We start from the raw sequence: 17670 nt of genomic DNA, 5'->3' as shown, positions 1-17670 counted from the left end.
AACAACCTGTGCAGCTCTGGTAAATTCCATGCCAAGGAGGATTAAGGCAATGATACATAGCAATAATGCTCACACAAAATATTGACACAGTTTTGACATGTTTAATTAGGGTGTACTCACTTTTGTTGCCAGTTATTTTAGACAATAATGGCTGTATGTAAGTTATTTTCAGAGGACAGTAAATCTGTACTGCTAAAATGTGAGGGGTGTGTTCACACGTAAGATATTGTGCATGTATATATATATATATATATATATATATATATATATATATATATATATATATATATAAATATATATATATATATATATATACATATATATATATATATATATATATATATATATATATATATATATATATATATATATATATATATATATATATATATATATATACATACATATATACATAAACAGTATCAGGAACATAGCACTTTACATGACACACTGTCATATTTCAGGCTCCACAACAGCATGTGGAATGTGGAACAATGTGGCCTAAACACTGGCCTTTCTCCGAGGCTAACTGACAATGCTACTGACAGGCTGAGGTCAGATCGTGACGAGCTGTCATAAACAGTCATGACAAATGTAATCCCAGCAGTGTTTGAGACTCAGTGCTGCTGTTAGTCTTTTACAAAGCCCAGCTGGGCTGCATCCTCCTGACTGACAGCTGTCCAGGTGAAGGCTGGATGTGGTGTGAGCGCTAGGTAGCCCTAGCTTTGTTGGCACTCGTTCTTGCTGCAGGTGGCCTGCCGTTCAATGCGCCAGGTCCCTTCTTCATACGTGCAATAGCAGATGGTGCAGTCGTCAATCTTAACCTCGCGGCCAGCCGGGATCACTGCAGTGTCCGCGTAACAGTTGGGTCCTAGGTGCACCAAGAGATAAAGAATCAAAATACCAGAAAAATATAATGTGTGTATATAAATCCATTTGTTTACTACGGAGGGGATTTCAAGTCTGAAATGCAATGTCATTACAAAAAAAAATAGAATGGAATGGAATGCATCCAGAGCAGAAAAAGCATCTCTCAACGATGTAATAGATTGTACTGCATTTTTAGATCAAGCCAGTAACAATGAAATATAATAGAAAAATGACAAGGTATCTAATGAATTTCAGATGCGTTCAACATCTGAATCTGTTTGTTCAACATTCGGTCAAAAATATTGTTTGTATTTTAGCTTGTTTTCTTTGCAAAATAGAAAGAGAAATGGTCAGAAAAACTTGGTTTGTAGATTTGTTGAAGCACATAATGGCACCAAAAGGCACATCAAGTTTAAAAACAGCGCACAACCCGTGTTCCACTGATTGCAGCCAAAGTGATTGTTTCTCAACCCAACCTTATATTCTGTTGAAATTTAGTGAAATGCAGTGATGTGCTTAGCATTTAGCTGTGCCCCATTTAAAAACGCAATATGATTTAATGAATTTATATGCAATTATTACACACAAGGCAGGTATTTAGAGAATGACAGACATGAATCCATTGCCTATAACATGAGGTTGCTTGTTTTTTTAGCTGTTAATGGGGTTTTGGTTAGCATCCTCATTAATACCTGTACAGTCTGTAAAACATAAATAGTCAAAAGCATTTTAATGTACAATGTCCATTTTCCTCTTTGTCTACTGATGTACATAGATCCAGCCTGAATGATATCATGTGCCTGCAGTCCTTTTGTGTTCCACTTAAACATAACCTCACACAGACAGCAATCAGCATGGAAATGGTCCTCTTGGGATCTCAAGAGAAAACCATTACATGACAAAACATAATGCTCAGACACTGGAGACCACAGCCTCAGGGTTTACATAAAACATGATCACATAACAATGTCAGACCAAAGATAATTACTAGGTAGAAAAATTAAGGTGTAAGAAGTTTATGAGTGTAAAATATGATGACCCCCCCACCCATTTTTTTAAGGATATGGTACAAAAATATTAGACATATGATAGCATAGAATTAAACACTAATAAATATACTGTTGGGGACTATAAGTATATGGACAACAAGACAGTATTCCCAATATTGCTGCTGTACACCACCACAACATATATAAAATTAAGTGCTTTAGTTTCAGGGTTTTGAAAAAATATTTCATTAACCATTTTTTTCAAACTGCAGTCTTTTGTTTACATAGTCTGTCAATTTTCACAGGATCAAACCTAATTGGACGATTGAATGATGAGCAGTTTCGTGGCCATGTGTGGTCTTTTTCCCTTGTTATTTAATGACAAATTAAGAAGATAAAAGTTCCTAGGTTCCTAGTGTTGCATTTAAATTTGGAAGCTGTTAAGGGGAACTTTCACTACGTGTCCAAAAAGGTGTCAACACATGTGAAGGAGGCTATCATTAGGCTGAGAAAAAAAAAAAAAAACCGAGACCAATCTAATGCGAAGAAACCTTTGGAGTGGCATTTAAAAAAAAAAAATGCACTGGCAAGATGCAAACCACTTCTAACACTTAGGAACGGAAAGCCCAGATTATTTTTGCTACATCTAAATAAAGCCTGCAAGTTCTGGAACAAGATTTTTAGACAGATCAATCTCAAGAATTACTGTACCAGAATGTGGTGAGAGAAGCATATGTAAAAGAGTGGCAGGGTTTATTATGCAAAGCATAATGCAATCATGACAAAGGCACAATTATAGCATGGGCATGTATGTCAACTGTGCCACTGTTGCTTTTTTTGATGATGTGGCTGTTGGCAGAATTTGCAGGGATGTATAAGGCTATAATTTCTGTTTAGTTGCAGTGAAACGCTCCAAAACCAATAGCACAGTGCTTCACAGTACAGATGGATTTAATTGATTTAAATTTTATTTGTGTAGCACTTTAAACAAGGTTTTTAAAGCTTTACAGAAATAAACAGATAAGAGTATAAATTCTAAATTCATAAATTTGTTCGGATAGGTTTCTCACTAAAACCTAAGCACTTCTTAAGGAAAATAGATGAAATGTTCTTAAACAGCTGAGTCAGTGGCCTGAGCACAGCCCAGTTGGGCATGATTTTCACTTACTGAAGACACAACTGAAGACAGAAAGACCCACAAACAAAAGTCTTGGCAAAGTATTTGTTAACATTATGTTTGTGTGTCCAATTTACTGCAGCCCTGAATTAAAGAGGACTGTCTACACCACAGTCACTCCCTAAGTACATCATTTCAAATTCCCTTTAGTGGTATACAGAGGAAACATTATGTAAATTGTGTGTATATAATGTAAAATCTAATGAAAAAAATCTATCAGCTTATTTATTTTTTTGCATTTACAGCATTTGGTGGATGCCCTTATCCAGGGCAACTTACAATTATATCATTTTATACTGTACATCTGAGCAGTTGAGGGTTAAGGGCCTTGATCAAGGGCCCAGCAGTGCCCAAATGGTGGAACTGAGATTTTAATTCAGTTTGAACCTTCTAATCAGAAGCCCAACACATTAACCAATGACCTACCACTTCCCATTTTTACAAATGTTTATCACAAAAAAACTAAACTATTGTCTTAGTTCAACAACTAATTATTGTCTTTAACAATGACAAATGTATACATTTATCCCATTCAGCTACTGATGAAACCAAAAAACAGGGCTTTTAGCTTCCCTGCCTGGCTACCGTTGTAAAACAGATGGCTCTGATACCCGTAAGACTTTCTGTATGGCTGATCAACAATCTGAAATGATTCAATGGAACTAGCAGATGTGGCTTTGTTGACCTTTTAAGATAAAAAAATTCTCCAAAATGCATTTTCTTCCTGTAAATGGAATATTCACAAAATGCCATTTTAATTACTTCTGACACTAAATCTGGGCAAGAGGGGGACTTTTCTTTTTTCACAGTAGTCTGATATGCCAAGCCTAGATATTAGGCTTTTCAGCCTCTACAAAGGCATTATCATAGACAGAAGTGCTGCACTCTCGGGGATATAGGTGCATCAATCTGCATGAATATTTAGTTGATGCTGTCAAAACGTCAGTGGAGTTGTATTCATAATCATTTCAATCTGAGTTTCAGAGTCCCTCCTGAATACCAAGTCTGTTTATGGAAATGACACTGTCATTGCTGTTCATTTGCATCCCACATTAATCTCTGACTCTGAATATTAGTTAATATGACTGTTCTGTATATTTAAGCTGATACACAAAAGAGGATTTTGTTATGAACGCATCAAACTTGGTGATGAACTGGTGGAGAAAGACGAAGAGAGAAGAATGATAAAGAGGCAAAGAAACACGCTGCAAACAGTAATACAAACTAATGAAACAGATGCATGGTCCCAACTCTTATCCAAACACCAATATAACAGTGTAGAGGCTAAACTCAAAGGAGAATGCCATTAGACCCTCTGGTGCTTTCAGGGATGAGCTTCATTCCTCAGTATGCTTCCACAGTAATTGAGATAAAGAGTAAAGGAGGAGAAAAGCTTGAACCTAGAAAACGGTATGATCTTTTATACCTCATTAGAGCTCATGCTCTTGAAGAGAGCCCAAAGCATAGCAAATGAACAGTGCACTCAGAACCATAGCAAAAGATCTCCCTTTAATGCAGTCTTTCAGCACACATGCATTATAAATGTAGTTAAATGACCTTGTGTTGTAGTGCTGAAGGAAAAATGAAGTTTTTTCTGTTGTTGTTGTTGTTGGTGTGGGGTTTTGGGAAAAAGGGCCATGTTTTTGCTAAAACATTAATTAATTACGGTATTATCAATAATAGTCACATGTTGCTCTGGATTTTTGTTATCAGTTCAAACCAATTAATATGCATGGATGACATAAAAACCTCATAACAAAAAGCACTGAACTAAATTTAGTATATTGTTGAATAGATTGCTTGAAATACTCTAGTGATGATTTGAATCATTATTACTCTTCATCTTCGTTTGAGTACTTGATTCAATAAACTCTAATTACAAAATACTGTCCAGGTGTGGATATATATTCCACTCATGAATCATATGTGATGCCTACAGCACTGGTAATAAACCCTGAAAAGCCATTCATAATCTTCCATGAATATTTTACCCAATCATCTATATATCTCATTTGAAAACATGAGAGCTCCTAATCCCCAAGCACAGCATTGTGGCCTCTCTGCCTGCCATTCCACAGCGTGAAGGGCTTTCGGCTCTCAGTCGGCCTGTTTACCGCAACCTGCTCGGCTTCGCGGCGACCCCAGTGTCTAAGCTCTTCAAGAAGAGTGCCTGTTTTTCCGTGTGTTGCCAAGGCAATGGCTTACATGATGCAGGGTCGCCAAAAAACAGAGCGCACAGCAGGGAAATAAGCAGCAAGTCTGTATTCTTAAAAAGCTTCTATAGCACCATGCTGCAAGCTCCTGTTATGGTACAAGAGGAAGACATGTTCTGTCTACGTGGTCACTGAGTTGAAAAGCATGGTGGCATCCGGTCTGAAAGTATCTTGTTTTGTGATTGCGCGACACGTGTGAAGTCTTATGCTTGAATCGATACACCCAGCTATTCAAAATATAAGATTTTTTCCTTTCTCCAAGACAGAGTGACATTTCTGGCACTGCTCTGCTGTTGCATAAACGAAAGAAAATGTTTAATGTCAAGTCTTGTATTTAATGACAGCCCATGAGTGACTAAAATCACAGCTTGCATGCTAGACACGATTGTGTGAGTGTGTTTGCGCCTTCAATTTGATTCCCAACGATGCTGCCGCTCGCAGATGTTCTTTGATATTCATGAACAACTGCCTGCGGTGGATGTTACCAATAGCACTCACTTTCATCTCAACCCCACGACACTTCCTCAAGTGTCTCCCAGCATACCGCCCCAGCAACACATCCCAGGGAGTGCACATAATGCTTCATTCAGCAGTCCTGGAAAAGACCTAAACCTCGCCTCTTTATAAGCAACAAATGGAGACATCAATCCCCTGGACTGCTTTCAAAAATCTGTGTGCTTTTCATGTTCCAATACCCACATAAAATTAATGACATTTAGGCAGATATGATGCAGTGTGCAGTGCCATGATGAAGGCCTTCGGGAAGCTTAAACTGTCCATGGCTTGGCTGGACTTTTTTTTTTTCCTATCTATACTTACAATAGAAATAAAAGAAATGATAGCCTAATAACGGTGGAATATGATTGATATATATCCCTTTTGAGATGCTGGCTTTTGTGAGACCTGATATAAGCTGGCTAGACTGCAGCCCCACTGGGCAAAGTGTGCTCAGCATTGACTGGGTGCGTGATTATGATTATAGGAGAAATGCCAGCATCCGATTTATTTACTGATTCTCCACAGCGACTTCCCATTTTGCGTCAAGACCACGATCCAAAATGAAGATGACACCTCCAATTTCTTCCTTTCTTCTGCAGCCATTATCATTTCATTCAGAAGACTTTCCATTTTTCAACAACCCCAATCTGAGGGCTCTCTTTCTTGTAACCAGAGAAAATCAGTGTCAGCCAGATGATAATGGCCTCTTAATGGTTCCAATTAAACAATCACACTGGCAATGTTTGACTAAAAACGATGCCAAACAAAAGATGCAGAGAAAGCAAGATTTAAGAGCTTGTTGTCAGGATGGTGCAGAATTGATCCTTATTAGTAGTGCAGACTAACTTTGAGATTCCTTACAAAACAGCCATCCTGTTGTGTCACAGAGCAGGGCTTTGAAGTCTTACTTCTGATGTGTGTGAATCTCAGGAGGTCTAAGCATCTGCCTACCTATCACACCACATCTGTTCCAGACACTTTGTACCCCAGACCCCTGCAATAAGAGCCAACATAAGTGATACCGCACTTATTAGACATTCCAAATATCAGGCAATAAACAGCGATTTTACAGCAAAATCGAAATAAATCCAGTATAAAAATGACAGTTACGGAGCTTCAAAAATCATGAATGCAAGCAAACTAAAAGTCCACCAGATATCAAAACAGACTTTTAAAATGACGCTAGCTCATGGCTTTGGTTTAGACTTTACATAATACATCTGTACTATTTCTTTCTTTTAATCTTTTCCCTGAAATCTTTCACTAATGTGCAGCAATTCATCCCACCTCTAAATATTGTCAGATTTTTCTGTTATTGCAGAACCATCTGCTAAATAAAAAAAAAAATATGATAACCAATCAATTACTATTGGTAACACGTCGAGATACTCGCAGGAGAGAGCACAAACTTTGTCCTCTGCTTGCACAGTACATCCTTAAATAATTATGACCTGACCCTGGAACTACATTTTCATCCTTTTCCTCCATCCCTGCCTCCTCTAATGAGCGTGCCAGTTGTACTGCAAGTGAGTTGTTGTCCTTCACAACTGACTGCTGGCCAGCATACAGACCTAACTCCAAGTTGGTTTTGGACTTTCCCCAATGGCAATCAGACTTCCGCCTATCCAAATAAGCTGTTTCACATTTGGGAAATACGTCACTGCAAAAGAAAAAGGCATTTACGTTTTCATTTCACACCACCTGGTGAGTACACTCTGAAATTAGGTGGTCTTGTGAAATATTCCAAAACAGCAGCAACTCTAATTCTCTGTAGAGAGGAACGAGTTCCAACTCATCTTAAAAACATAAATCCTGACTGCTTGAGTGCACACATTGGCATTTGTTCTGCTGTGTTTGGTGCTTCAGTCTTAATACCACTCCTGTTCCTGTTGGCATTTGCTTTTCTGTTACATGGGCTCTATGTCAATGTATTCAGACATTCTGTTCACCCAAGCCAGTCGTAAAAAAATTCCTCTGTAATTCATTTAGGTGTCTTTTTTAAATAATGGCCTTCCCTTGTTTATTGACAACTGAGCAGAGAACTTTAGCTGCCAAGCCTGAGATCCATATCCTGAGTTGTCATTCTGTTTTGCTGAAGAAAGCAACATAGCAAACGTTGTCATGTTAGATTAGAATCAGAGAAGAAGCACAGGGAGTCACAGTGTAGGGTGTGTGGTTTAAAATGATCTCAGCGTGAGCTACGGCTCCAAATAAGGCTCTCTATATAAGTCTCTGCTAACACTAATGTGTTCAGATTCTGCAATCCACATGTACATTCATTTTTATGCAAAGTTTAGGTTTTTTAGCTCATTTCATTTGCCAAATAGTGCCAGTAGGCACAACCCAGAAAAGTGCATTTCCACTGATCAGACAGCATCCCAGCACTCCAGAAAATGTCTTTTCTTTCCTATGAAGTTTACTGATTAAATGCTTTTCCACAGCCCACTCCACAGTTTTTCCAGAAAAATAAAGTGATAACATTGTTTTTCTGTTTGCAAATGTTTAATCATCAGTGGCCTTGGGCTGGTGAAAGCAGGCACGGAAACACCTGCTAGAGTTAATCACCTCATCTCACCTTCATAAATCAGGCCGAGGTACTCTGATGGCTCATTAGTGCAAGTACTGGTGAAAGAACGTCTCAATTCCGTTAATGTTGCTAATGGAAAAGAGTATCAAGCTATTTTAAAAGTTAATGCATGTGCAGATTTGGCCCTATTCAAGATATTCATTGTCACTGCAGTGAAATGATAGCTTTCGAAACATCTAGTGCTTTTCCACCATAATTCTGAGCAACACCCATTTACAGTTGTTTGGGTGTGTGTGTGTGGGGGGGGGGGGGGTGTTGTGTTAGTCTAATGGCTTTGGCTATTTATTTCTTAAATGAAATCTTTACTGCTTTCACATGGTATTGCATAGCAGTTCACAACATTTGAGAAATATCTAAACCTGTTCAACATGTCATAGAAATATTAAAGTTGTCAGTGGGTGAATAAGAAGAAAACTCATGCAAAAGCCCACTCATGATACACAGATGTACTTCTTTCACGCTGTCTTTCTGTGAACTGGGAGGGGAGGTAATTGAACGTACTGCAGGCAAGTCACTGCAGTCATTTCTGAGAAGTGATTTTCACTTTGCTTATAGGAGACAGGGAGACTCAGAGGGGGGAAAAAAAAGGTAGAAATAAAGACAGGGAGAGAGATAGACCAAGTGAGATTAAGGCAAAGAGTGTAAAAGAAAAAGGAAAGAAGAAAGGGAGGGAGCAACAGATAGGAGACTCACCGCTCTTGCACACTGGGCAGCACTGGTCAGGCTCATATATGGGATCCACACACTCTGTCTGCGGGCAAGCTGACACAGAACACAAAACCTCCCCACTGGGTTCACATCGGCATTTCTCACATGGAGACACCTGGGTACATGAACCCACATAAACGTTACATATGTACATACAGCAAAATGACTACACAGTAATAACAAATACACCATAAATTAGATATGAAACAAAAAGAGCATAAATATTTAATCAGGATTAATCGCAGGGTTGGCAGAACCCAGCCATTAGGGTTGAACAAGCCAGTGCACTATTAGTGCCAGTCCCAAGCCTGGATAAATGGGGAGGGTTGCGTTAGGAAGGGCATCCAGCGTAAAAACGTGCCAAATCGAACATGCGGATCGCGAATACGGATGATCCGCTGTGGCGACCCCTAATGGGAGAAGCCGAAAGAAAGTTTAATCGCATGATTTTCATGATTTAACTCGTGATTAATCGCAACATAATCGCACATTTTTATCTGTTCTAAATATACCTTAAATTGACGCTTTTTTAAGTTTTTAATACCTCAATCTACATGGGCGTGGACGATTATGGATGCTTTTGGTAAATGTATGTTAATTATTACTGAAACCACCCTAAACACAGAGCATAAAGACAATAGATGTTTCAAAGACGGTAGACATGTTTTTCAAAGAACTTGTTTATGTCTATTAAACACATGGAAACAAGAAGATAGAAAAAACTCAGGTTCCCATTACTTCTCTTTCTTTACACTGAGCCAGTTGCTCAAACAGTCAAGTTTTACATTACTGTTTACATTTTTATATGACGGGACAGCTTGTAAAAATACTCTTGTAAATGTAGTAATTATAGTGTTTTAAATTACGTAAATCATCAGGAAAAACTTTTGTTTTCACACGGATGGTTTAAATTGACAGATGTGTGCATCATGGCAGATTTTGGTGCTTGATTTGAGACTTGTCGCATTAGTAAAATAAATGTTTATGTGATTAAAAATTATTTTGCGATGGATTATTTTATTAATTTATTTTTTTGATCTCTGAATAAAAAAAGGACATTGTGAATTAATCTGTGTTGCATTAATTAATAATTTCGTGTGTTGCATTAATTAATAATTTATTAATAATCACACATTAATAAAATGATTGTGTTAAAATTCATTTGCGTTAACGCTTTATTAACATGTTCATTATAACAGCCCTAATATATATATATATATATATTCTTAGTTTTTTATATTTTATATATAAGAATTGGTATATAACTTGAGATATCCCATAACTTGATATATGAAAATGGGTCAAAATTATTGTCCATCAAACTAATATATGCCCATTCCAAGACTATAAAATTAAGTATCCTCATTGCTGTTAAAATAACCTTCATTCTTTTAGGAAAGCTTTCCACTCGATTTTCGTTGTTGGTTGTTCATTAGTGATGTCAGGCGAGGAGGCCTGGCACACAATGACTGTTCCAATTCATCCAATTTGGTTTTTAGTGGGGTTGAGATCAGGGCTCAGGCCACTCAAGTTCTTCCACTCCAATTTTGGCCAAACATTTGGCGTTCCCTTTGTGCACAGAGGCATTCTCATGCTGGAACATGTGTGTGCCCCCTTGTTCCATTAAAGGGAAAACTATAATGCTGTAGTGGACAAAGCCATCTTATACAACAATGTACTTCCAACTTTGTGGCAGAAGTTTGGAGAAGAACCACAAATGTGATAATCAGGTGTCCACAAACTTGGCCATACTGTGTATTTATAACATATACAGTTACATAATATACACAGCACAGCCAGTCAGGTCAATGAATATTTCAACATGCACTCAGTTATTGTTATTTTATATTCTGTTTACTATAAGGTGTAAACTATTGCTAAACCAGGAAGGCCATATAAATATTTGTCAAGAAAAAAAAAACTAAAATGCCTAGGCAGTTCTGGGACAACATCCTTTGGACAAACTAATCAAAATGTGTCTTAATATGTACTAGAATGATAGGAAGGAAACAAACTACTCATGGCCACTTATTTAATGGCATGGGAATGAATGGCTGCCAATAGAACTGTTTCCTTGTAATAATCGATGATGTGAATACTAACAAAAGAGGCAGGATCAATTCTGCAGTGTTTACGGCTGCTAGGAATCAGCCAGCTTCAAAACTCGTTGGACATTACTTCAAAATACTGATATACAATGAGCCGAAGCATACTTTAGAAGACCAAACTTTTTACGCTAAAGAAGTGGAATGTTCTGCATTAGCCAGGTCAAGCTGACCTGAATCCCATTAAGTATGCATACCACTTTTCCAAACACTCCAAGAACAAGTAGGACCAAAGAAAGCTGAAGAAACTGTCTGGCAGAGATTCACCATAGAAGAACTCCTGGTGCCTGGTGATGTCTGTGGGTTTTGGTATAACAATTTGATTTATAATCGTGTGTTTTTCCACATACTTTTTGTCCCTTTAAAGAGAGGATTACATAAAAAAGTGCCTGATCTAGATGTAAATTTCTGTAAATTAATGCTGAAACCCTGAAAATCAACTCCAATATACTGTGGGAGACATCTAGATACAGTAAGTGAACATGCACCTTTGCCCAATTGTAGCCATTAGGTTTTGTAAATGCTGTGTAATGATACAGAAACTATTTCTGCCTGCAGAAACCTAGAGGCTTATACAGTGGATTTCTAATGTATTGGTGTTCACAGATCCACATCCTAATGCCTCGGAAAACAGGTTATGCTCACAGCTCTTTATTTTTTCAGGCACAAAACACAGGAAGAGTATCTCTAACTGAGAGAACAATGGCCAGCATGCTACTCTATTTCTGCCAGAATAAAAAGGATTTATTTATGGCAACAAGGTAGAACAGGGGCGATTACACCTTACCTCCATAAGCAAACAGACCTGCAAGGTCTTAACAGATATTATGCTGAGTTAGTTTCCTCTTCCCAAGACTCTAATTGTTAAGTCTGCCTTTTGCACATGTATTTGAAATACTAAATTCAGCCCCTAGATATTGCCACTCTTTGTAAATAGACTTAATTTGTGAGTGTGTGGTGTTGCATAGGTCTCTGATGATAGGGCGAAGGAAGAGGAGTGCATTAAAAAAAAACATAAAAGCAAAAAAAATGAGCAGAGACATAACAACAGGTAAAAACAACAAGCAGCTACAAAACTCTCCCTAGCGAGTGACTCATAGTTCAAAAAGAATTATTTGTAGACCCGATAATGCTTCTCACCTGATGACACAAGCGCTGCGTCGGAGGATGGTTTGTGACTAATCAGTAGGCACTGTCATATGGATAACCAACCAAAAAAAGGTCCTTTAGTTTTTTTAACTTCATCATTTGCATCTAAATAGCAGCTCAAGGATTACATATGCCATTTAGGTCATAGAACACCAGGGGAAACAATAACATCACATCACCTTGCTATAGGGTTATTCCTAGTAGATAATAGCAAATAAGATTTAAAAAAAAAGAAGGAGAAAACTAAGAAACTTTGAGAAATCTTGAGAAACTTTGACTGCGACAAAAAGTACACAGAACACAGTCCATTTTTGTTCTGTTGCAATCAATAGTGAATCAAGGAATGATGTGCACATATTAGATTATTTCGACATGAGTCTACCAGAGCAGAAAAATTCAATTCACCAATGTGATGAACAGGGAACCAGGGAACCAGTGGTGTAATGTGAGTGGCACTTGAGATCACTGTCACTCTTTCCCCCATGAAATATACTATATATTACACTAGAACAATATTAATATTAGTAATAATTGTGTATTAATAATACACAATTATTAATACACAATTATTACTAATATTAATATTGTGTATTAATAATATTTACTGTTTACAGCAATAATTACACTAATAAAAAAGTAGTACATGAATGCATTATTACAACAAATTGTATCTAACCTTGAACTCCTCCAGTGATGTGTAGGTCTTTCCTCTGAATTCACAGTAATTCTTCTGTTCTTTACATTGTGGACAGCACTGGCTGGTGTCCACACGTAAACAACGAGGGTGCACTTTTGGGCACTCAGGCTGGTCACACAGGGGACCCTCGTCTGTGCACATGCAAGGGCATGTAGAGGGTCCAGGTGTGAACTTCTCGCCAATGGCATACACAAACCCTGTCTCGTCCATACAGCCCTTGCCTCTATAATCAGGGTAAGCATACTCATCTGTGGTGTCCACTGAGGCACTGGCCTCTCCAGTTGGATCTTCATCAGTTTTCTTTACAGAGTTCTGCTCAGCCAAGACCTCCTGTGTTTTTCCCTGAAGTTTGGGTCCTCGTTTTAAGGAGCTCCGGGTGGGTTTCATTTTGCTACTGCTAGTTCTGTTGCCTCCTCTCACTCCTTCCAGTCCTAGATTATCAATCTCCTCCAGGTGCTGCTGGCCACTAGAGTTCACCACACCATGCTTGGAATGGTTCAGTGCCCGCTCCAGCCGCTCTCTCTCCCCTGCCTCGGGCACTGGCACAATGGGATTGCCCCATGCCCTTGTCTGTACGAGCCAGGTTAGAACGATAAGTCTTGTTGTCATGGTAATAGAGCACCGCATTTCTTCTCCCCACCACCCAAAAGGTGGGATGACACCTGGGCTTACATATCACTCCTCACATGGCAATCAGGATCAGACTCATCTGCAGCAAAATAAAAACGTCAACTACTCACCTTTCACAGTCACAACGAAACATGATGAACATCAGCGCCATGGACGTTGCCCAATTTAACAGAAACTCCCCAAGGTCTGCTATAGGCGCATTCCGCAAGAGCAAAAAACTGTTAGCCAAAATCAATAACACATTAAATGAATAAAATTGAAGTATTAATGTACTTCCCAAAGCAATCCAGAGGTAATATAGTGCGCAAATTCAAGCCAGCTTTAATCGATTTTACTGTCCGCTTACTGGTTGTGATTATGCTCTCAAAATTGTTTCTGTGAAAGTTGTTGCTGTTCATAGAACATGTAGGAGATGGAAATGTGTTAAATCTGACAGAATCGAGTACAGTCACACATGGTGAAAGCAATCTTCCAGTCACACCTCTACACATTGGTGACAGACACAAAAATAAATTGCTTCAAAGACTGGAGGGCTGGATCAACAGCTTCTCAACACTTCCCACCAATTCTTCACTTTCTGTCATCCTCAGTCAATCCAAAAAATTAAAGTCAGTAAGGTGAGCAGAGAGGTTAATTGGGACCTGGAACTGAATCGCACTCGGACAGAGGTGACAAAACGAAATTATGATTTCTAGTAGGCGGAATGGGTGAAATGTCACCGATCAAACGAGACGTGATCAATCAGTTTAACGTGTGATGGCAATCCATCATTTTTAACACAGCGGTTTAACAGTCATGGTCCTCAACTCTCTGCAAGTGCTCTGCACATTTTAGTGTTCTCTAGCATCAGGCTGCACTTCTCAGCTCATTAACAACCCTTAGGGAAGCCTAAAACCTGCAGTAATACAGAAGCAGAGCTGGAAACGGATAAAGAGCCTGTTGATGCCATACACAGGTGCATTGACGCTTCAGTGCATTGCCTAACAGCCTCACCATAATAATGCCCACTGTGGATACATGGTTCAGCATAACTCATCTTACTGACTCATTAAGTGCAGGATAACAATTTAGATGGTGATTCCACATTAACATTCCGCTATCTTCAACACTTTTCGGCTCGCCTATAGACTTTAAAGGCGTTTTTAAGGAGCCGAAAGACTCTCAGTACAGCGCACAATACAGAACCCTGGAGCATCTCTGGCATTGCTGCTTCTTTTCAATGCGCATTTTTTCCCCCAAATGAATATTTAAAAAAAAGATCTCAATGCACGATCATAATAAAAAGTCATGCTCCAAATAAATATAATTATCTCTTGCTTAAATTAGCTGTTTTCTTGATTCTAGCAAACTGACTTGCGGAACACAAATCACTTTCATATTAAGGCTTGACCAAGTCTATCTCTTTCTCCCATTCAACTTCACTGTACCCTTTAGGAACACAATTAAAAGGTCTAACAGAAACATTGTGCTATTTTGCATTTCATGCCAATACCTGTAAGGTCTTCCAAAGAAGGTTTTTAAGCTATTCGGTTCGAAACAGACGAGGATTTATTCCGCGCTCTTCCAATTCAGTTTTCTAAACATCTTCTACACAGACTCCACCGCACACTCACCACTCACACACACTGTGCATGCATACATCTCACTGTGCTCTCAAACGCTGCCAATGTTCCCAGCGTTCGGGGTTGCCAGGTTGTTCCGAGTTGTTGCCACCAGAATCCTCTTTCTTTGATCAAACGGCTCCAACCAGCTTTATATAGAAGAGCTACAGAAATATTAATGACCCACTCCATAGAATGAATTCAAATAATATCGGTTAAAAGAGTTTATTTCTAATCCAAATGATATTTTCTAAGATTGATACGTGTGCGGGTTTAAACTCAAGCTGGCAACACTGGGACTGGCAGTGTTTGGGGCTGAATGGCTGCCTTGGGCGATAAGTTAAGGCTGAGAGGGAGATGGCCAGTGCTGACATGAAGCCTACGTTTCCAAATTCATATTAGAGTACTAATTAAATGTCTTCTTATAAATTTCATTACTGCGTTATGTGGTTTTGCTTGTAGCCTCATGTCATTAAAGCAGCCCTGGGTCACTGCAGTATTTTTATTCTGTAGTAAAGTACATGCAGGTTTGCAGACGCCTTTTATTCAGAGCAACCTACGAAAGCGCTTTGTACAGTCAATCAATACATATCCTCATATCCATTTCTATGTAAACATACAGTTTCCACTTGGGTTTTCTGAATGAGTGTGTGTGTGTGTGTGTGTGTGTGTGTGTGTGTGTGTGTGTGTGTGTGTGGGTGGGTGGGTGGGTGTGTGCAAGGCTCACTGCAATGGACTGGAGTCCCATTAAGTGTGCATTCTCATCTCACGCCAAGTGATCTTACATCCTGCCAGGAGTGAATAGCACTAGTCCAGTCTCAAGATGACAAAGAGGCTGAACGACCACCTGAGTGGCCTAAATAGATACAAAAGGCCTCTCCTGGTGTTGTATCAAATGATGTGCAGAGATGTGGAACTGGTAACAGCAACATGATCCAGGCACAGTGTATATGAAGGAGTATATGCGTGCATAAAGAAAAATGCCAGGTTACACAATTCCAGATTACACAATTCCACACAAATAGCCTGCCATTAAGCAGTCCTGTGGCTACACAGTATGAATTACTGGTTGAAAAACTTGCTTTGGTTTTGGATGGTTTTGCATGTTAACTGAAGCAGAGAGATGCCTCATGTCCGGGTAGTGCACAGTTATGAGCAAGAACTCGACCAACTCCCTCACATCTGATATATGGGGATGTGGAAGATAATATGTAAAAAATGCTACCTGATGCTACCTGACTGACTAGTCAGCAAAACATGTGCAAAACGTGCAAAACACCAAGGACAAGATGCCAAAGAGGAATCTGTCTAATGGGATGAGTGAGGGTACACACATGGAAATTTCACCTAGTCCTAGTGTTGCACCTTTGCTAGAATGGATGCTTTTTGCCCTTATCAAGATAATGTGTAATATGTGTTGCTGAGCCAAAGCACAAAGGGAGAATAGTGAAGTACCCAGTCAGTGTAAATACAAAAGAAAAAAAAAATTTACTTTAGCTCTTTAATATATATATTATTAGTTATATATACATATTAGTTTAGTCCAGTTAGCTTCACAGGTCCGGTGGTGAAGGACATGATATGGCTAAAAAGGAAAACTCAGCCTAGGTGGTGTCTTGTAATCATAGTTTACTAGAATTCAGGCAGTGCGCAAAACTGAGAAGGACCACAATGAGAGAGGTGAGTGCAGTATTTGAAAACATCTATAAATAACTCATCGACAACATGGTGAGTTATAGTTAACAATGCAACTAAATATTGTGGGATTACAAATCAACTAGAAGATAGACTCAAATGAAAATTTCTCTCAACACAGCTGAATAGACAATAGCAGACAATATTGAACAGCTTGGAATTCACCAGGTTTTAGGCAGATAGCGTCATGCAAGAGAAGGTGTGCAGGAGATTTGGTATCTGCATGATGTGAAAAATAAGAAAGAGAATGATAACTATAGGAAATTGATATTTATGGAAAATATTATGTGATACATTACTTAGTGACTTTGGTGTCAACAAGAATGTGTCTAGATAATATTCACTACCTTTGGAAGATTTTTTGTACACAGGTGTATATCGGATTTTTCCAAAGTATTGAATGAGGTATACCACTCAGGAGTATGCTCTTGCATACAATAGGACTGTTGTGAGTGTTGTGGGTGAAGTGATTATGTTCTTTAAAAACCCTTTGTTCTATCCAACACATATCTGCATGAATGTAATTGATTTTTCAGTCTGTCACAATCATTTCCACAAGATTGCTCTGATGGGGTGAGACAGGAAAATCATTAATTCAGCATTAAACAAAAATGTAGTCAGAGAAGCATTTCAGTGGTACTCAGGCTGTTTGCTCTGGCTTCACCTCTTCGCAAAGAAAAGCTTCTCCTAACAATCGATCCAGTCCAATAATATTCAGGTTTTAGTATGCAGAGCTGATTCCAAAATATGT

At 38.7% G+C, this 17670-nt stretch overlaps 1 protein-coding gene across 1 annotated transcript; it reads right to left on the bottom strand.

Moving 5' to 3' along the window:
• Window positions 1-427: 427 nt before the first annotated feature.
• On the bottom strand, window positions 428-15256 carry vwc2 (von Willebrand factor C domain containing 2). The gene is made up of 4 exons (XM_083539314.1): window positions 15116-15256; window positions 12973-13702; window positions 9028-9157; window positions 428-871 (listed from the first exon to the last, which is right to left on the bottom strand). The coding sequence occupies exons 2-4, from the start codon at window positions 13618-13620 to the stop codon at window positions 720-722; spliced, it is 930 nt and encodes a 309-aa protein (XP_083395440.1). The 5' UTR covers window positions 13621-13702; window positions 15116-15256; the 3' UTR covers window positions 428-719.
• Between the last annotated feature and the right edge of the window lie 2414 nt (window positions 15257-17670).

Source organism: Silurus aristotelis (assembly GCF_946808225.1).
Source record: "Silurus aristotelis genome assembly, chromosome: 4".
Classification (NCBI taxonomy): Eukaryota; Metazoa; Chordata; class Actinopteri; order Siluriformes; family Siluridae; genus Silurus; species Silurus aristotelis.
This window is presented reverse-complemented; position numbering and strand designations above follow the sequence as displayed.